The sequence below is a fragment of the Mirounga angustirostris genome, unplaced genomic scaffold (assembly GCF_029215605.1).
Source record: "Mirounga angustirostris isolate CCGP_5_RB_7025 unplaced genomic scaffold, mMirAng1.0.hap1 SCAF_4, whole genome shotgun sequence".
In the NCBI taxonomy this organism is placed as follows: Eukaryota; Metazoa; Chordata; class Mammalia; order Carnivora; family Phocidae; genus Mirounga; species Mirounga angustirostris.
In genome coordinates this window covers 59199634-59220714 of record NW_026991712.1, presented here as the reverse complement: position 1 = coordinate 59220714, position 21081 = coordinate 59199634, and the positions used below count along the sequence as shown (strand labels likewise).

Below are 21081 nucleotides of genomic sequence, written 5' to 3'. Positions count from 1 at the left end.
TGCTGCCAAGACCCGGCTTTTGACGGCCTTCTCGGCTCTCTGCCAGCCCTAGCCATAAACCGGCACCCTACTGCCGCGCTGCCGAGGTCCTTCTCTTGGCTCCTCCAGCCTGCAGGGCTGTCTTCCTCAGCGCCTGATCGCAGAAGGGGCCGTCCAGAGTCCCAAGCTCAACGAAAGTGGCGACATAGGGACTAGCGAGGACTCGACGGCAGGAGGAGGATGGCCCGGACACTGCCGACCGCCAGGCCTGGCAGGCGGAGGCCGGGACACCCCACGGCAAGGGCGTAAGCTGTGAAGGGAGGTGCGACAAGGGCTGGAGGCTGCGGCCGCGGCCATGTGAGAGGGGCTGCCCCGCCGCGGTTCGGCGGACGGCGGGCTGGGGGCTGGGCCGGGGGCGGGGTGCGCCCGGGGGCGGGGAGGGCCGAGCGGAGGGAGGGCCGATGCCGCCGCCGGCTCTTCCCGGTCGAGGGTTATATAGCGCGGAGCGTGGAGCCCGCTCAGAGGCGGCCGGGAGCGCTCCGACTTGCAAGCGGCGCTGCGCTGCGGAGCCCAGTGCCCAAGTGACAGCCGTGGGGAGTGCAGGGCAGGGGACACGAGACCGCGGGGGCAGCTGCAAGCCGTTGGGCAGCGCTCGACTGCACCGAGCGAGGAGTCGCCCCTTCCTGGCGCTCCCGCTGCCCCGCACCCCACTCTCCCACCCTTTCGCAACTTGGGTCAAGTTGACAACTCCCGCGGCGGCCGGCGGGCCCGTGCGGTCTCCGCTGCGCGCCCCTCCCCCGGGGTGAGAGGGAGCCGCCGCGCCGGCTCCGGGGACGCTCGGGCGGCGGCGGCTTGGCCATGAGGGCAGCGCGCGCCGCCTAACTCGCGGCTGTCACCGCCGCTGCAGCGGGACCGACCGACCGACCGGCGGGACGGGCGGGCGGCCGCCGGCAGGAGGCGCCGAGCCGGGCGGCTGCCGCGGCGGGCACAGCCCGGGGCCACCGCGCCGAGCCCGGGCGGGAGTGGCCCCGCGCAAGCAGGGAGCGGCGCCGCGCACTCCAGCCCGGAGGGCACCTCGAGGGAGGGCGCGGGGCGCAGCCCTCTGGTCTCGGCGGCTCTGACAGACGCCCGGGGGGCCGGGAGCCGGGCTGCCCTGAGCGGGGTGGGCGCGGACGCTGGACTCGCGCGGGGTTCCGGGCGTCGCGATGAACATCGTGGTCGAGTTCTTCGTGGTCACTTTCAAAGTGCTCTGGGCGTTCGTGCTGGCCGCGGCGCGCTGGCTGGTGCGGCCCAAGGAGAAGAGCGTGGCGGGCCAGGTGTGCCTCATCACGGGCGCCGGCAGCGGCCTGGGCCGCCTCTTCGCGCTCGAGTTCGCCCGGCGCCGGGCGCTGCTGGTGCTCTGGGACATCAACACTCAGAGCAACGAGGAGACCGCGGGCATGGTGCGCCACATCTACCGCGACCTGGAGGCGGCCGACGCCGCGGCGCTGCAAGGTAACTCGGACCTGCGCGGGATCAAGCCTCTCCCCACCCCCGAGCCGACCCCGGGAGGGCCCGAAACCCCACTGCCCGGGTCAGCCCCGCTCTCGAGGAAGAGAACCACCCCCTCGTCTCCTGCGAGTGGAATTTGCCCCGTGAGAAAGGAACACGGTCACCTCTGTTTTAGAACACGGGAAGGTGGGGTGAACCGTCTTTACGGAGGTCCTGTCTCTCTGGGGACGAATGTCGGGTTTCCTAAACGCTTTGAGGATAGGGAAGGCAGAGGGAACTTGCTAGCACAGGTTTGAATCCTAAAGAAATGCCTCACTCCCGTTTGCGGTGGGGAACTGAAGTGTCTGGGAAGTTGTTCTCACACTCCACTGATGCCTGTATCTATGTTACTGTGGTCTGAACCGCTGAGGCTCGGGCAGCATTGATGATTTCACTATAACTTTAGCCACAAGAAAATAATTAACATTGTTTCACCAGAGACAAGTAAGTGCTCTAGTTATATACTCAGCCTGATTGAAAGATGTCCTACCTCTTTCAAAGCGCTTGGAAGATTTAAGCCTCACTGTAAACTTATTTCATGTTTTTGATAACCTCAGGAAATCTGCCTCGCTGTGTATTTATTGAATAATCTGAATCTGAGATTTTTTTTTTAAAGCCAAAGCGGAGACCATAACCAGCCATAAATATTGGTCTAAGAAATTTGATAATGGCTCTTACTCTTTGATAAAATTTTTCATTTCCAGAGAAAACATATGAACTATACTGAGAAGATTAACTTGGGACACCACCCCTGCCCTGTATCGATCATTTTTCACCAAAACTATTGGCACCTGCCTTTTAGGTCAGAAAATCAAAGGTCAAAAATGTGACATTTTCAACAGTGGTATGGAGGGGTAGCAAATACAGATTTTTGTGCTCCCTTCCAAAACCTAAGAGAGAAAGGTATTCAAAAACCAGGAAAGAGAATTTTGGTTTTTAAATTGAGATCTTATGTGGTAAAATTGCATATTTACCTTTAAGTTTGATTTATGTGAGGTGCTTCTTAGGAGAGCTCAGCTATTCCAGTTAGAACAAACCAGTGATCTCCATTCTTTCATGAGAAACTTTAGGTTCATTTCTTGGCTTTGGATGACTTCAGATTGTCAACTACAGTTTTGATTTGTGAGCCTTAAGGAGAGTTTCCATTTTGAGGGTGCTGGTACTAAGAGTGAAAGCCGGTTCTGGCCACTATTCCTCAAAAGAGAGGAGTGTGTAGTGTTTGTGTTTGGGGCGAGGGGGGGTTGTTACTCTCTGGGCTGAGATCAGTTCTTTCCAGGTGTCTTTAGCTCCAGGAAGCTGATCCCATGAGGTCTGACTTGTATGGGGCTTGTCACAATTACATGATTTTCCCCTAAGCAAAGTTATCTAGTAAATTGCTATAATTCCCAAAGACTTTTGGGGGAGGAAGGCAGCTGTAAGTTCAGTCATTGGCAAGCCTCAGGGTGTTAGAAATGTGAAGCTCACTGTAGTATTTTTGTTTTGTGTGATCTTTGTCCTACTGATTGCCATGTGACTCACATTTTGCACCCCCCACCCCCTTCTCTGTTCCATTTTTTTTCCCCTTCATCTGGACTTCTGAGGACAGCTGGGAATGGTGAGGAAGAAATTCTGCCCCACTGTAACTTGCAGGTTTTTACCTACACCTGTGATGTGGGAAAGAGGGAAAATGTCTACCTAACGGCGGAAAGAGTCCGCAAGGAGGTCGGCGAGGTCTCAGTCCTGGTCAATAATGCCGGCGTGGTCTCTGGGCATCACCTTCTGGAATGTCCCGATGAGCTCATTGAGAGAACCATGATGGTCAATTGCCACGCACACTTCTGGGTAAATATAAACATCCTTGTTTTTATTACTAGGCCCTCCTCAGTGAGAAGGTTGGGAAGGAGCCCGACTTCAGTACCAGCCTGAGAGACAGCCTCCTTCTCATTTGTTACTTCCTCGTGGTAAATTACACTGTATGGCCAGTTACTGTCAAATAATTATTTTCTGCCCTGTCCATGCAGTCTTTCTGAAGAGGGTAAAGGACTGAACATTTTGAACTAGTTTTGAAAGATTGCCATACAAATAACAAGAGGGAGCATAAAACCCTGGGCTTGTTTATTTTACTTTCCGTTGAGTTTGTAAAACCTTGCTTGTTCTTATGAATTCCTGAAGTCAGAGTTTAGGCTTCCAAATTACTGCTCAGCCACATTTTAGAAAGTGCCAGAGATTCTGAGATCAGCATTTGTGGTCCATTGGGAGTGGTCAGGCCACCCTGGCAGTCACTTAACATCCACTGACCATCCACAGGGTCTGTGGCATTGTCCTGATGGAGTACATCTCAGAATTTTCTCAGCTTACAAGATGCCTCTCTTAGGAGAACAGAGGTCACCCTGATAGGACCACAGAGTCACTATATAAGGGGCAGGAGGACTGTGAGACTTGGGGAACCAGGGACTTAAACCACATCAGCTTCTAACCATCAGAGCTACTACAACATCTAAGGATGAGAGGGAAGGAGGGCCTTCTTGCTCTGGGGACCCCAATTTTTCAGCTAAACTCCAATAATGGTAGCTGTGAAGTTCTCCCCTATAACTACCCTGTTGACCTTCTTTATTCTCTTCTTCCTCCACAGTAATTCCCCTTTACTGTTGTAGATAGGTAAGAGCCAATAAAGAAAGGGTAAGGAGATAGGATTTTCGTTTTTGTATTTTCCATAGGCGGATTAGCCTTCTAATGGAACACAACAAAGAACTGTTTCTTCTAAATAGGTCACATTAAACCTCATTAATTTTTTAGCAACTGCTTAAAAACTTAATCTGGCTTTAGAAGTACTTACTCAAATGTTGTTCCTTGAACATCAAACCATTTCTCTGATCCTGAAAGAAGCTTAATGTTTTATTTTAAAACATGAGCTTTATTTAATTCATTTCCAAACCTCTAGAAATGAACACACAAGTGATATGAGCTAACTCATATGGATGTTTTAAATGAGTAAGGTGATTACCAAATACAGTTTGGGGGCATTTAAGTGTGCTTGTGCATGTGGGCGTGTGCATAGGTGTGTGAGAGAGAGAAAGAGTGTGTGTGTGTGTGTGTGTGTGTTGTGTGCAGTGGGGGTGGGGAACTGAATAGAAGTCCTTGCTGCCATGGGGTCCATAAGAGCAAGTGGCAAGGGGGTGGATCAGGTGAGTAAAGGCCGGTACAAATGAATAAACTTGGCAATATGGTTTATCAAGAATCTTATGTATTTTTAATTCTGAGTAAAACAACCACCATTTGAAATAAGACATATGTGAATTGCAGATGGACTTGGAGTTTTCATAGTGGAATGGTAAGGATGAAGCTGCCTTAGAAACTCCAGTTGATTTTAGTCAACCTGTCATCTTTAAATAGATATACAGCCATTGGCAGGCTAGTTGCGGACCACCAACACCAGGACTGTTTTTTTTCCAATAATCTTTGAGATGACCCTTGGTTTCTGAAATATAAACGATGCTCTAAAGTTTAGCCATCTTGTCTACTTTTTCTGCATGATTATTTTGCTGAATTATAAAATTTCAAATGTAACCACACTTTTAAAGAAACTCATACAATCATCTGCAGTTAAAGACTTAAGAGGAAAGCAGCCTCTCTTCACTAGACATTCTGTAAAATGAGAGCTAATTGAGAGTGTGTTAAGCACAGAAAATCCATAGCTTTGGCTTTGAAAATGCACATCAGTTGATAAACTGTATCTTAACATTAGACTACTTTCTAAAACCTAAGGAGAAAATTGAATCAAATCTCCAATAGAAAAATTATTGTGGAATTGAATCTATATACTAAGCAGGAACATACCACCTTCCCAGAGTCCTTACTTTGCTTTGAGATGTTGCTTAACTACACAATTTAGGGAGTTCTTGGAAGCCTTGACAGTAATGACGTCACTTCATATTAAAATATGGGAGGCTCCTGAATTCTCCAGCTGTTTTTCCCCTAAGCATCTAAACTGAAGAATTTATTTTCAATATTGAGTCAGAAAATTCATTTTAGAGTTGGAATTTCTGACTTCTTGCCGAGCCTGACAAACCCTTTAAGAAATTGAGTTCTAGCAACTAAAGGGCGCCTGGTTGGCTCAGATGGTTAAGCGTCTGCCTTCGGCTCAGGTCATGATCTCAGGGTCCTGGGATCGAGTCCCGCATCGGGCTCCCTGCTCCTTGGGAGCCTGCTTCTCCCTCTGCCTTTCTCTCTCGCTCTGTCTCTCATGAATAAAAAAAAAAAAAGAAAAAAAAGAAATTGAGTTCTAGCAACTAAAATTTAGAAGAAGACTTACTATAATTTTTACAGCGATTTGGTGGTTGGGGGGGGTGTTAAATGATGTAAGAGCTACCTGAATTCATCTTCCCTTCCAGTAGTCCTCTTAGGCAAAAATGTCTGCAACAACTGTCTAAAGATACATTAGCATGTGCTGTTTTCCTTCCAAAGAAAATAACCAGTGTGTCTTTTTACTGTATCTGGGTGGGAAGAAGAAGTTGCCCCATACATTTTATTTAAAAAGTAGATCAGCTGAGCAAAGAGTCATTTAGTCATTTGAATGGGTAGTCTTGAGCCAGACTTGTAAGTAGCAGTTGCTCTCTGTTTTCATAAAATACTGAATGGTATGTTGATCCTGACTCAGCGTTAAAGTCCTGTGCAATGACATAGAAAACCATGTGGACTTCCACTGAAAAGCTGAGGGCGCTCCTACTTCCAAACCCTTCTACTACTGCCTTTGCCTTCAAGACCCTCTTCCTCCACTCCTGTACCTTTTAAGGCCTAGCACATTTCCTAATACAGTCTTCCCTCCCCACTCCAGCCCTTGTCTGGCATTGTTGCATATTAGAGCTACAAGGATCCTTAGAGTTAATTTTGTTGCATCCCTTGTTTTCTGATGAAGCTGCAGTTAAATGGCTTGTCTAAAGCTTTCTCTCTTCTTGCCATTAATCTCTTGCAGCATCTGTTCATTCTCACCCTCTGTGGCATAGTATGTGCTCTTTGGTATAATTTTTTTTATGCATTGTGCCCTGAAATTCCAAAATAGATGGCAAGCTGTCTGAAGGCAGTTTGTTCTATTCTTCCTATTTGTTTTCCCCTGCTTGGAATAGAACTCCACTCCTAAGACTCAATGAACAGTCAATAAACGAGTGTTCAATAGGCTAGACTTCTGCTTAAAGATTCAGAAGATCACCTACTCAGGATGCTCACAGAAGCCTGTCTTCTGAAATATCAAAAGGTAAGCCTTATGGTGAACTAACTCAATGCCGTGCAAGACTGAGGAGATCTCAAAATGGGGCTGGCTCACATTCATAATGGTTTGTATCTCCTTTTGTTTTGCTACACAATTTTTCCATTCTCCCTGCCCCACCCGCGTGCTCACATTTACTGTAGTGTATTAACTCTGCTCATTGATGCGAGGCTAGCGACTTTGAGAAGGCTGGTGTTGATAACCCAGTTGGAATCAAGCTCAAATCGAATGTATGGCAACCATTCATACATCCCAATGGCTGGGCCTCAAGGAGAGGATTCCCACTGCAATTCCCTCCTTGATTCTTAACCTCATACGATTTCTTTCCCTGCACATTGAAAGTTTTGGCTGTGCTCAGCATTGTTCTACACAGCCCTCCAGTCTGCTGTGATGCTTCCACCTTCCAGGATTCCTCTATCACCAGCAGCTCTCCTAGGAGCCTTCTCTTGGTCACCAGTCAAGAAGTGATAGGTTTGGGGTAGGCTCCAGTTAGTATAATCTGTTGTGCAACATTCACGTCAGGGTTAGCACAAGACCAAGAAGAATGTATGCAATGCAATGCACTTTAATGTTGGCATAATCATAGCACCCATTCACTTAGGCGCTCTCTGTGGCTCTGTGTGATACAAAAGCTTGAAAATACCTTGCTCGTCTCCTTTGAAATGTGGCAAGTTGGCCTCCATACAGGAATTGCAAGCCTGTATTTTCCCCAAAACATGAATATTGCTTTGCTTGTTATTTTTTAAGAATCTTACCTTGCTACTTTTACAAGACAGAGTTTATCTGTAGATCCTTTTTGACCAAAGAGCTGCATTTGGCCTTTATACGTGAGCAGCAGATTGATCCCTGATTAACCAAAGGGGGGAAGCCAAAGCATTTAACTCCAGGCCTTTTATGTTCTGAAGAAATTTTGCACGGTAAAGGGCTAAATCTGTCAAATAGCTAGTCGGTAATTTACTTCTATTGATATGGTAGTCAGACAAGATAATTGGTAGTTAATTAATAGACCACTTAACTTAAAAGGTTTCACAGTTTTAAAATACTAATTACTGAATTAGGCATTTATCTATATCCAAATGTCTAAAGTCTCTTTAGTTAAAATCCATCCAGGAAAAGTAAAAGCCCACCAGCTAGATCTGAGTAATGTAGCACTTAAAGACATTAGTGCTATGGTACCTAAGATCTCATGAATGGTCCCTAATCATTAATGTTTAAGTTCCTGTGTGATTTACTGGGTTCTAATCTCAAATGCTGTATTGTTCTCTGGTTAGAGAAACCTAGTTTTGTTCGAGGCCTCTTAGATTTCGAATCTTAAAAAAAAAAAAAAATCATTAGGTATTCCTATAAAACTACTTGGCCAGTACTTCCTCCTTCAAACCATAATATTAAGAACTGTTATACCATATACTTTATGAAGTATTATTTTCCTATCTTAGGATAGCTACTAAAAAGTTGGAATTCACGGCCAGTTTTTAAGTCTACACTAGAACTGGCTTCTGTTGTTAAATAAATATCATGTGCATAATAATCAAGCTTCAGGAAGACTTTCTAGGTCTTGAACTGAACTGTAAATTGACATGGAGTAAGCATGCTTTATCTTATTAATTCTTGTGGTACCATTTAAAAACATCTCTCAGGTAGCAACTACTCGGATACTTGGGACTGTATCCCTGACAGGGTCTTTTCATAGCCTTGTTTCCTAACACAAAATAAGATCACCTGCCCCTTAAACATCGAGTTTCTAAATTTGGTAGGTTACATGGTAGGCCCAAATTGCTTCTATTGCTACTAGAAATCAACATCTATGACATGATAAAATGTCACTTTACGTAACTGGTATGAGCAGGGCACCATCCTATAAAAATCTTTGCAACATCTTTGATGTGTGTTTGAACTTGTGTCCGGTTATCTCAGTTGTTTAGAAAATATTGCTAAGTAACCAAGATCATATGAAGAAATAGCAGTGCCCCCCTCACTGCCAAACCCAGTATGCAGCTTCATCTTGCTACAGAATGTGATCCTGTTAACCATCTCTGAAACTCCAGCCTTTAGTTTCCATGATAAGCCCACTTTCTCCTGCTTCTCTTCTGTCTTCCCAGTCCTCTCGGCCTCCCTGCTTCTGAGATGGAATGACTAGTACTACATGCTCAAACCTCTTCTCACTGTGTACCCCTAGCGGGGTAATTTGTTGATTTCAGTGGCTTCGTCTGATTTCTGAGATAGTTCCCAAGTTCACACAACTATCTTGGCTGTTTCACTCATTCCCTAGAATCAACAAGTTTCAGAACTTTTTGCCCCTTCTTGAATCCCCTGGTATGGCCAGGACCAGGCTTGGGAACATCAGCAGTATCTTTAATTCTCCATCCTACCCACATCCATGGGTCCTGACTGTTGTGTTGCTACCATGTACTTGATCCCCTCCTTCCCAGTCCTGTGTCCTCCCCTGTGCTTCCATCACCTCTTGCCTGGACTTTGGAAAGAAAGTTCTCTGAACTTCTTTCCCCGTTCCCAGCTTTTGCTCTTCAACCTATGGTTATCTAAGCAGACTCGAATTTATTACATGCGTGCTTAAGGATTATGCTAAGAACCTACTCCAAACCTTTGGGTAGCCATATTGTTCACAGCATGAAGTCCAAGCTCATTAGCATGGCAGCTTAGATCTTCTAAAGCTGATTTCCACCTGCCTTCCAAATTCATCGCCTATTATATCTCCTGGTCAACCCTAAACTCCGGGTGGGCTGGACACCTCACTGTGCCCTGATGGAGCCCTGTGCACTCGGCTGTTCTGCCACCTGAGACCTGTCTTACTGGGAGACAAAAGAAGTTGAATATTTTAAACATGTATCACTACTTCTGGGAGAGGGAGAAAATATTCAAAATACTTTCATGTTGACTTAATGGTATCTTTATGGATTAAAGGGGCGGTCCTTGTAGAGTAGTTTAAAAGTTTAAAAGTCCCAGTTCGGGGAATGGCCCACTCTTGTTTGATTGTGTGCTATTTATCTCGATTCCTAGAAGCGAAGTTGGTGTTTGTTCTTTTCTCCCTTGTTATTTCTACATCTAGGACTTTATCCATTATCTGTAGGTAGCATAGTAGAAATTAATCTATAGGACACGTCAAAGTGAAAGCATTCTTTAACCTGTGCTAACACTGATTGAATAGTTTTTTCAGAAAGGCTGAATGGAGGAGTGTTCCCCAGGTGGGGTCCTCAGCCATTTATTGCAGGATTGGGTGACCGGGGCCTAGAGAAGAGCTACAAGCCCCATGGCCAAATACTGAACTGTTCACATTCTCCCGATTTATTCTCTGCCCTTAAATTTGTTTTTACCCTAACCATTTTTCAGATTTTTAAGATCTTTGGCAAATTCTAGTGAATTGACTCTAGTTAACTTGAATAAAATTATTTTCAAGAAGTTTAATAACCTCATTTGGGACTTAGAATAATTTTTTGAAGTAGGAAATGCCTTGTATGTTCACTAGCTAAAATTTAAATTAAAAAAAATAAAGTAGGAAACCCCTTTTTTTTAAGTTCCTTCAGTTAAGGAATATTAATAGCAGACTCATCTGAACTTTCTGAAACAGAAACTAAAATTAAGCCTCATTCATTTATGATAAATAGCCAGTTTGCCTCCATTTAATCCAGATACCGGCCTATATGGATAGATGTGTAGATGACATGTTTGTTTGCTTGTTTTAGAATGCTCAGTGAATAAAAGCCTCGTTACTATGGTGCAGTTATAGCCAACAGACTGGAAAAAGCCAATTTGAGCCACTGTTTAAGTCCTAAATACCCAGGATGTTTTTGGAACCCCAAATTGTACTATGCTGAATTTCCACTAGGGGGTGTCCTGGCAGGGTGGATTTGTATCTTATTTCCTCCTGCACTCACAAGCAGTAATTTTCCCAAGATAAAGGGCCTTTTGTAGCTAATCTTTGGAGTATGACAAACTCTGATAGTCCTTAAGAAATAAGGAACTACTCCCTGTATCAACTGAATGAGTTAAATCCGATGTTTTGAGCCCGGAATTCTGGGGATCCGATTAAAATGTGTTAATCTCTCTTGGTTTAATTAGTGATTTTTTTATCTCAGAATTTACTATAGGAGTTAGCTATTCACAGAACTAACCCTTTCTTATAGTTTCTATTAACTGACCTAAAAAATTCCTTTTAGGCTGCGACCTCTTGTAAACGTAATGGGAAAATAACCCAGAGAATGGAATCTTGTAATTCTTTCTTTGAAAATACTGGGTGGACAGGTAGAGCATACAGCCAGTCCTTGTGGTAGGGCAGCCTTAGGGAACTTCCCTGTGTTGTGACCTAACACTGTTAAGATACCATTGTGCAGAGTAAAGGTTGTCAGAGCATGGCCTTGGGATTTAATCACGATTACCCTGACACTTTTGGCCAGCCAGTCAGTCCCCGTCCGCCTGGGTTTGCAGGCTTACGCCATCCCAGCACTGGAGGGTATGCCTTTCAACACGAGCAATGCTAACATCGTTTACTTGATTTTACCCAACATGGCCCATTCTTGAATTCCTTTTTCTTTTTACTTTATTTGTCAATTCTCTTAAAACTCAAGTTCACACCTGTCAGGGACCATTTTCCTAAATGCTCTGAAACTAAAATTAAGTGAACCACGGGGAAAAATTGAATATCCTCTCATAATGATCATAAAACTTTCAACACTGCAGCAAATGCTGCTAGAATATTTAACAAGTGAGGGCAATTACTGCCGCAACCTTGAGTGCTGTCAAATTAGCGCAACTGACAAGCCACTTACAATGAATTCACATTTGGAAACAAAACATTACTTGGTCTGTGAAACTCAAAGATCACACAAAGTTATGTGTGAAAAGATGGCAACTGTGTTAACATTGTAAAGGTTGTATTTTGTTGTGTGTGGTTTTTTTGGTTTTGGTTTTGGTTTGGGGAAACCGTGGTGTTTCTCATTTGCTGCTTGCGTAAAATACGAGTTTCTTGCCTTTCTTTCAAATAGCTTAGTACTGGAATTTTTAAATATTAACAAGGTTCAGCTTCTTAGTGTTATTCTAAACAATGGGGCTCAAAATAACACTTCCCAAATCAGTGTAAGTGGGAAAATATTTGTGGTGTAACTTATGTAAGCACATGGGTATTTTGAGGACAAGTGAAACTTAAAATTCAAAGCCTGAATTTTCCCACCTGCAAATTGCACTTAACATACTGCCCCCTACTGATTTCTCAAGGATTTTTAAAAATGGGATAGTTCTACAGTCTCTTGGGAAAAAGAAACATCAGGTATAATAAATTACCTTAAAATAGTTCTGTGCTTTTAGTATTTTTATGTCTGCTGGACTCTTCTCTGTTGAGCGTTATAATTTATATTTTAAAACTGTTGTTGCCTGCTCCTAGTAAAAGAGGACTAAAGGAAAGGATTAGAGAAGAGGTGTTACTGGAAAGCGTTGTTTCCCAGCATCGGCTAGGATTCTGGATGAAAGGGGTTGGGCAGCCGAAGCAGCTGCTCAGCACTATGGTTTTGAGGCTTCTTCTGGTGGTCAGGTAGTGGGTTTCTGCCGGAAGCGTAGTCTGGCACTGCCTGGAGGGCAGGGAGGCCTGGGAGCCATACAAAAGAAGAACCAGGTATTGCAGAAACTTGAAGAAACAATATAACCAAAAATAGATAGCACTTATAACCAAAAGAGCCTATAAATATATGCTTAATGAGCCTGGAGTGCATTTACCGTACTTTTATATAGCACTTAAATTTTACAGACCCTTTCATAAACACTCTTCTCTCATTTGAGCCTCAAAGCAACTCTGAATTAAGTAAAGCCATTATCCCCATTTTTATGGATGAGGAAACAAACGAGAGAGGTTATAGGAATTGCCTAAGGTCACCCCTGGGGAAAGAAGCTAGGACCCAGTCCCTTATCCTAGGACTGTAGTTTAGAATCTCTACAAATACTCACCTGGGTTACATGTTCAAAGCTCCTAGTAGATTTTCCTATGAGTCACTTATGCTTTTGCTCTTTGGTATAATGAAAGAATCCACCTTCAAATGTTGATTTTTTTTTTTTTTTTACTAGCATAGTTCATTTAGCAATGACTAATGAACACCTAGCTTAATACCACCAGAAAGTTTGCTCCATAAATTAGACAAGAATGTAAAATTCTAGACTAAAGAGCCAATACCACATTAGAATTTTATTACTACAGGCCAATTCATGTGTTTTTCCATGCTTTTTCTGTAATTTTCCATGGTTCACATCTGAGGTGGTTACTTAATTGAGAAGACTGTAGGATATCCTTGGTCACTTAGCTTCCTTGCTTTTCCTAGTTCACATGTCAACACTGACAAGCTGGACACAAAAAGCGAATAAACAGGGCACTTCAACAAGGATTGGCTGCACAAAGTTCTATAAATACTTGTTACCAAAATGTCAGTAACAGGATGGCTTTAGTTTTTTGTTTTTTGCTGTTGTTATTTTTTTGTAAAAGCTTATCTCCTAGAATGTATAAAACCTTTATTCTGTTACATAATAATCTTATGGGATTAGAATTCCAGATAACTCCATAAGTTTTTCCTTTGGAAATACTAATTATGGATTTTCAAAATGATGCACTTTTGCCCAGTTGATGGCGTCCAAACTTAATGGCCCAAGCATCTGATTTGTAAAGGGCTAAGTTTTTCCTACGCATGATTTCCTCGCAGGCTTACCAAAGCATGAAAGCTTCAGAAAGTAAATGAGAAAAACGGAACAGGTAAAGGCTAAGGCTGAAAGCCCTGTCTTGAAAGCTGAGCCTTCAAAGCCTCTATGGATGTGGGGAGAGGACATTGAAGCCTCCTCGATCTGCATCTGTGAGGTTGTTCTAATGGCTCTGGGGTGTCTTAGTCCATTTAGTCCATCTGCACTGCTAGAACAGAATGCTGGACACTGGCTGTGTTACAGACAACAGGAATGTATGTCTCACTATTCTGGAGGTTGGAAGTCCAAGAAGATGAGGGTGCCAGCAGATTCCAAGTCTGGTGAGGACCCACTTGGTTGGTAGACCACTGTCTGCTAAAACCTCACACGGCAGAAGGGGTGAGAGGCCTCTCTGGGGACTCTATTAGAAGGACACTGGTCCCATTCCTGAGGGGTCCCTAAGGCCCCACCTTCTAACCCATCACAATGAGCATTAGATTTCAACATGAATTTTGGAGACACAAGCATTCAAACCACAGCAGAGGGGCTTGCTAGTGCTAAAAATGGATCCAATGCAAATATACAGAGAATCTGTCCGTAAACTCTCATAGTTGTCCATAGAAGATTCTGGGTGAGCTTGACGTTGGTTTGAACCAGCCCTTAGCTTATAAACATTGTTGGGGAAAGGGTGTGGAGAGTGGGGCTTCCCAACCTCTAATATGCTGGTTCAGAGAACACGGGTAGGCTAGAGGGTAGTGAAATCTTGCCGTTTTGCTGAGTTTCTAGGAGAAATTGATGTGAGGCCACTTAAGGTTTCAAGTAGACAGAGTCCCCAGCCCACCCTAGAACCTTGTGCTCAGCCTGTGGGCCAGGGCAGCGGCATCAACAGCATCACCAGGCAAGCTACACGTTAGAAAAGCAGACCCTCAGGCCCCCTCCCAGACCTACTGGATCAGAATCTAGTTGATTCCAGATCCCAGGTGATTCTTTGGCACATCAGAGTTTGAAGAGGAACTGGTCTTGAATATGCATTTTCCTTTCCACTTTCTCAATATTCTTCTTCCTGCTGCCTTTTTGTTTTTCTTTCCTGAGCTAATCAGCCCTTTAGGAATCTCATAGACAAGAAAAATGCCAGACCACACACTCTGTGTTCCAATCCTAGTCTAGGGTTTTTTTTTTTTTTTTTGGATTCCGGTCTGGTATCTAAAAGGAAGAGTGCAGGTGCTATCTTGCTCACTATTCCCCTTGGTGGCTGTCCCCAGGGTGGAGTTTCCAAAGCCATAAACATCATGAAACAAAGTCAAGACCCTGCAGTGAAGAGCTACATTCTTCCCACCCAGGGAGTAAGTTACCACCTTGCCTGTTGTGTATACCCCCTTCCTCCACTCCTGGCCCCTGGCGTATCGTTGGCTTCCAGTATTGGATAACAGAGGGCATGGTGTCTCATACACTTGCGATACCTAAGGGGAAGTCTTCCTTTTTAGTTTTCACAATTTAGTAATGTCTTAGGTGGTTTAGCCAGAATTGTGATTGACAAGTGATTACTGCTGTCTTCTATTCCACTTTAGTACTGTTCTCCCATGAGGAAGCTAGAATATGCCAGACCAGTTGCTGGATCTGCAATTACTGTCCTTGAAGATATTTCTTAATTTAGTAGTGGAGTGGTAGTTCGAAGGTATGGACATATAAACCAAAACTAATAGGCTTTTGAGCCCAAATTTAAGTTGTGAGGTTTTTTTTAAAGCCCAGGATGCCTTCCGAACCTAGAAAAATGTCATTATGCTATGAGAACCAAAGCTTAGAAAAAATCATCACTGGACTGCATGGAACTTGATTTGCTACTGTGCATGTTCTTTCAGAGGTTCACAAAGTTTTCTCTTTAACAGTGCCTAATACAATATAGGTACCCCTCAGACTCTCATATATAATGAGTAAATTCTGTGTTGCTACCGTGCAAGCTTAAGAATCAAATAAGTTTTCAGGAGTGACCTCTTGATTATTTTACCTTTCATTTAGGTAAAGATTTTAATTTTTATTTTTTTTTAAGATGTTATTTATTTGTCAGAGAGAGACAGAGAGTGAGCACGAACAGGGGGAGCGGCAGGCAGAGGGAGAGAAGCAGGCTCCCCGCTGAGCAAGAAGCCCGATGCAGGACTCGATCCCAGGACCCGGGGATCATGACCTAAGCCAAAGGCAGACACTTAACCGACTGAGCCACCCAGGTGCCCCGCAATCTTATAATTTTTTTAAAGACTCCACAGTAAGCAAACTAGGAAGTGAGGGAGAATTTAAACTGTTCAGACATACAAAATACAAAGGATGATGGAAGGTGATCTTGAGGACACTGTTGGGCTATGCTGTTGGAATGGGGGAGAAGGGACAAAGGAGTCCTGCCCCTTCAGATGGCCTGAGCAGTGGCTGAGCTTGTGTGCAGTGTTTATGCCTCATGGAAGTGGTTACTAGTCACTAGAGCAGAACCGGAGCCTCTGCCCTTTGGAAGATCTGTCTTTATTACAGTTTCTGGGATGTGATTTGAGTTTGGGGCAAAGCAAAGGGATTAATGACAACATGTTTAGCAGACTATTTGGCTGCAATTTTGTGGGTTATTTTCATTATTCTATAAAGCGTTATTAAATAGGGAAAGGGGCCTGAGCTTGAAGAAGATCATGGAACACTCCTTTGATGATCTAGGGCTCAGCCAGGGGGAGGGTCCAGGAAAACAGCACTTCAGAAACTGTGTTCAGCATTCAGTTTCTTTTAACATCCTGAACTTCCATGAACTCTAAAACACAGAAAAATGATTATTTTGCAGAGAATGTGTAACTTCGTTAATATGTAAGAGGCATGAATTCAAGTTAATTTATTTTAAAAGGCAGAGTCATGACATCATATAAATGTTTAATGAACAGATTTTTACTGTTCACCAGCTGCTGGCCTCTGCACTAATGGACCTGATACCTTGCTGAGTCATTTACGAGAGTCTTATGCAAGGTACACCTCAGTGTTACAACTTGTATTTCCAATGCGTGGTAGGAATCGAAGAAAGAATTATTGGACGTAAGTCGTCATAACATCTTTGAACAAAGAAACCTTGGAGAACCTCCTCTTTTTGTCTCACAAATGAGTTAAAATCAAGATTCAAAGAGGTCAAGTAACAAGGATGGTTAGTTGATTGGCAGCTGGGACCATGTGGTTTTTGGACTCCAAAGACCAGTATCCTTTCCAGACAGATTGAGTTTTCAGTCACCTCCTTTCTGGTATTTCTGCTTAGCAAACCCTAAAATGCAAGGGAATGTCGATGTCTGAGTGGCTGCGTTGGGCTAGATTCATCCCATGCATTAGCAGTGGGAAGGCAAGTTAATGAAGCATTTATTTTTGCTGATAATTAATGGAGTCATCATCTAGGTGTTCCTTTGAAAAGCCTAGCTCTTTTATTAGCTTCTTGGTTGTAGGGGAACTGTAGGAGTATACCAGTGCATGTGTGTTAAGCATTAACTGCTGATGCCTTCAAGTATTACACTAATCCCTGTAGCCTCAAAATAATAAAAGTATGGTAGATGTCACATTGGTAAGAATTCAATAGTTAGGACATACTCTGTAGTCTCTCCTCTTGGCTAAAGACAGAGCGGTATGTGTCAATCTGATAGGAGATTTTGTGAAGTCTGAGAGAGTAGTTCCAGGCTTCACTGTCTTGGGGCTGTGTTGCACAGTTTGTCGGGAGACTTTTCTGTCTCCACAAACACACCCAACTAGGAAAGAGGGAAAAAAAGCTGTCATTCAGTTACATGAATTTCAGAATTTGTGCTGTCAAATGCAACTAAAAGATTTAAAGTCAGTACATTGCTAGCAAGTATAGATTTAGTTTTTACTTCCTAATTAAAGATAATTTTTTAGTGAAAAATTTCAACTATCACATTCTGTGGTCAAAGTGAAATTTCTTAGTTTGGTGGTCAGTATGTTTACTAAGCAGATAGCCTTTAGATCTACAGAATTAAGAGGATTTATCTAGCCATATGTTCCTTTCCCAGGTTAGCTTGGGGGTATGTCACCATTTTTCCATCTTTAAACACGCTAATGATTTATCCTATTTGTCTTTTTTTTTTTTTTAAGATTTTATTTATTTATTTGACAGAGAGAGACAGCGAGAGAGGGAACACAAGCAGGGGGAGTGGGGGAGGGAGAAGCAGGCTTCCCGCTGAGCAGGGAGCCCGATGTGGGGCTCAATCCCAGGACCCTGGAATCATGACCTGAGCCGAAGGCAGATGCTTAATGACTGAGCCACCCAGGTGCCCCTATCCTATTCGCCTTTTTAACACCGTTCCCTCTATTTGCACAGAGCCTTCAATAGTGTGTACTACTGAATCACAGTTTTCCAGGAGCAGTGACTTGAGTGTTCAGAGAAGAGTGCCACCAGATGTCATTTTAGCCTTGTAAATAAACAGTACGTTCCTTTGTGATTCTGATAAAGATAAGTTACTCTGGTAGCAACAGAGGCAGAAGGAGCAAAACACCAAGTAGAATTATTGAATTACTTGGAGGGGTACTATAAGGATGTCCAGTTAGATGTTCTTTGTTCAGTGGAGTCTTGATTGTCGTTTTTGGGTTTCTTTTTTCTCAGATTGTTTATATACTGCTCTTATTTGGAGATTCTGAAAATACTTACACATCAGAAAACTATTATACATGTGCTGATGGTATTAATCCTTTTCCCATCATAATATGATTTATGGCCCTCCTTAGAAACAAAAGTCTCCTGTTTCTTGGGTGTTCAAATGAGAATTAAACATTTTAAAAGGATTCTTTTTAAAAGATGCCTTTTCTGGAATTGACCATAAGACAGTTACATGAACACACAAAAGTACGGTATGGGGCCTTTTCCTTCTTCGAGAAATTAACTTGGCTTTTTCCTTGGTGTCCATTAACCTGGAATGGCTTACAAATACAGAGAACACATTCTGGGTGTTTTAGCTACACCTTTAAAATGTCATCAGTCTCAAACATTTCAAAGCCAGACTTTGCCGGATACCACATTTCTTCACATTCTCTTTTGTTTAACTTTAGGCTAATTTGCCCTGACAGTGCAGCTGCAGGCCCTGCATCCCAGTGTGTCATTAAGAGCACCAAGAATGATCTAGAGGGTTAGAACTGTTGGAAGTTAATTTGGCGTAAACCTAACTTTCAAAGATTTCTCGAGATAGGACATGTCATGTCTATGTCCAGTCACACTTCTGTTTAAGAAATTCTTGTTCATATTAGAAATATGACCTTTACATTATCTTTCAAAGTGCCCAGGGCTTTGAAGAGGAACCCTGAGGAGCTATAGCGACATTAGACTTAAGTATGTTTCATAAGAATGTCAGGGTCCATTTCAATGTCCTCCCCCCCCCTTCTTTTTTTTCTTTTTAGTCACATAGCAACCCAGTCAGCTGGTGGCCGATTATGGTATTGGGAGTCTTGTGATAAAATTACTCATGGGTGTGCAAAGGTCTATCTCCACACTTTTTAGCCAGAGTTCATTAGTACGAGTGCTCTCTTTTTGCAGATAAAGTGATCCCTAGGTCCATTCCAGCTTTAAATTCTCCCACTGACCATACCAATTAGTGCATATGGGTTGCTGACTCTGAGACCCCCCCCTAGATCAAGAGTCAGCCATTTTTTCCTGATGAAGAACTGTAAGGCCTCCTCTGTTTCACAGACATTTGAACAAAAGGACACAGCGATGGAGTGCAGTTCTCTGGCTTAGGTTAAGCATCTAGCTAACCTTGCCAGCCACCTCTGGCACCAACTAACTCTGTACTTTAGAGGTCATTGTACTAGGTGGTCACTTGTGATCCAAGTAATCCATCCTTCTAGTGAAGATAACACGGCAGTCCAGGTGTTCGGTGAGTGATCTGAGTTGCCCCTCTCAGATTCACTGATGGCAGCACACGCGTGAATTTCTACTTAAGCCATTTGGGTGTGCGCTTAGATTTGCCCTTGATGTTCTTTTAATGACTCTTTGAGACAAAGTTAAAGATCATGAACCTTAGCTTGAACTGACTGGTGTCATGGCAACTAGCACTTCACCTTTTGCTGGTCCCCATCTCGTACATGCTGCAATATTTGTGCGCATTAATAATTCATTGCAAAGTGCCAGATTTCTTTGTGCTGTCAAACTGTGTCAGGGACGGAATATGCTGTATCTCAGATGTCATCTACCAGACTGTTGAGGGCAAGAGTAATTAGAAAAGAAAACTAGTCAGGTTTCTTGGGAAAATTCCTGAAAATGTGATGCTTTTCTAGCCACCTATTTATAGCATTTTTCCTGTAAAGTAAGGGATAGAATGAGTGTTGATCAAAGTTTATTTGGTAATGTGCCCCAGACATAAGGCAGGACTTGGGGTTGTGGAGATACGGCGCGAGCAGTAATTGCTCGCCTGCATTCAGGCAGCAAAGGAAATGATTAACAGCCTTCGTGCTCAGTCACGTGGATCCGGCTCCAGGGTGAGCCCTGAAAACCCAAGTTTAAAAAGAAACCCGAATGTCCTAATGTGAATGCTCTTATCCCAGGCTTGCCTGGCACACAGTAGGAGCTGAGTGTTTGACCCCAGCCTTAGAAGACAATGAGTCTGCGTTCCCAGGCTGACCCTGGCCTTGGATGGCTTTTTTCAGCTCCTAGTTTCCTGAACCTTGTTTGTTGTGCTCAACATGGGTAGCCGTTGTTGTAATTGTAGTATTAGACCTATGATCGGCGCACTTCCTAAACAAAGAATATAGGCCTTTGTCTTAGGATGTAGAAAATGCAGTGACACGTTGGATTTCATTTATACAGAAAGCTGTGTTTGTCCCTTATTAGGCAAAGAAATCACATTTTAAACTAGACACTGCCCTGCCACTGCCTTTTTTTTTTTTTTTTTAACTCTCCCTCTCTAAAGAAAGCTTTATATTAAAACAAAACTGTGTCACACTTTACTTAGTTACTCAAAGTGAAGCATATTTCCTGGAAAAATGTTTACAGCCCACAACTGGAGAAGATTTTGGTCACTAAGCCATATTTGGATTCTTTTGTTTCCCTTCTCTTTGTTTCTTTTTTCCTTTAAATACAAAACCAGTAGCTTAAATGTTCCTCCAAACTAATTGGAGGGAGGGCAGGGAGTGAGGAAAGCAGACCCAAGTCACATTTTTTAGAATATGCAGCCAGAGTACCCTGTGCATAAACTAGAACTATTATACTTGATATACTGATTTAACACAATTAAGTGCTGGTAAATGTAAATTCTGCTTAGAGACAAGCACAGAATCAGCTCCCATTTTAGCCGTCATTGCTTGGCCAGATCATAAAACAGTACCTGCATGTAATAGATGTTCAAGAAATAATCGTTGAAGGAGTAAGTTAATACCACAAACTAATTTCAGGAAAACGGGAGGGGTCATTAATCAGTTTCAGAACCGTGCAACAAATTAAACTTAAAAAACAGTTAAGAACTTGTTAATCTTCTATCACCTACCTTTATGTAGTACTGGGGATCTGGATTAGTCATTTAACACCTGCAGGCAGCAGCATCGCACATGAGTCCGGGGAAGTCATTAGCACCAACCTGCTCGGTGCCCATGTGTTTCCAGCCAGGGCCAGCCACCAGCTAGAGCGAGTGGTCACTGGCGATGTGAAAAAGCAGGATCAGGGA

The 21081-nt window shown here is 43.4% G+C and overlaps 1 protein-coding gene across 5 annotated transcripts in view; it reads left to right on the top strand.

Annotated features, from left to right (window-relative positions):
- Positions 1 to 411: 411 nt before the first annotated feature.
- RDH10 (retinol dehydrogenase 10) overlaps positions 412 to 21081 on the top strand; it is a 33539-nt gene continuing 12869 nt past the window's right edge. For 3 of the 5 annotated variants that reach the window (XR_010410638.1, XM_045896392.3, XM_045896391.3), the window contains exons 1-2: positions 414 to 1473; positions 3095 to 3330. Coding sequence is in view for 3 of the 5 variants with exons in the window: in XM_045896392.3 (XP_045752348.1) it covers positions 1185 to 1473; positions 3095 to 3330 (525 nt within the window). In the remaining 2 variants the exon portion in view is untranslated. Of the gene's footprint in view, positions 1474 to 3094; positions 3331 to 21081 lie in introns of all 5 variants that reach the window. The other 2 variants (XR_010410640.1, XM_064588200.1) reach the window with 1 other exon arrangement.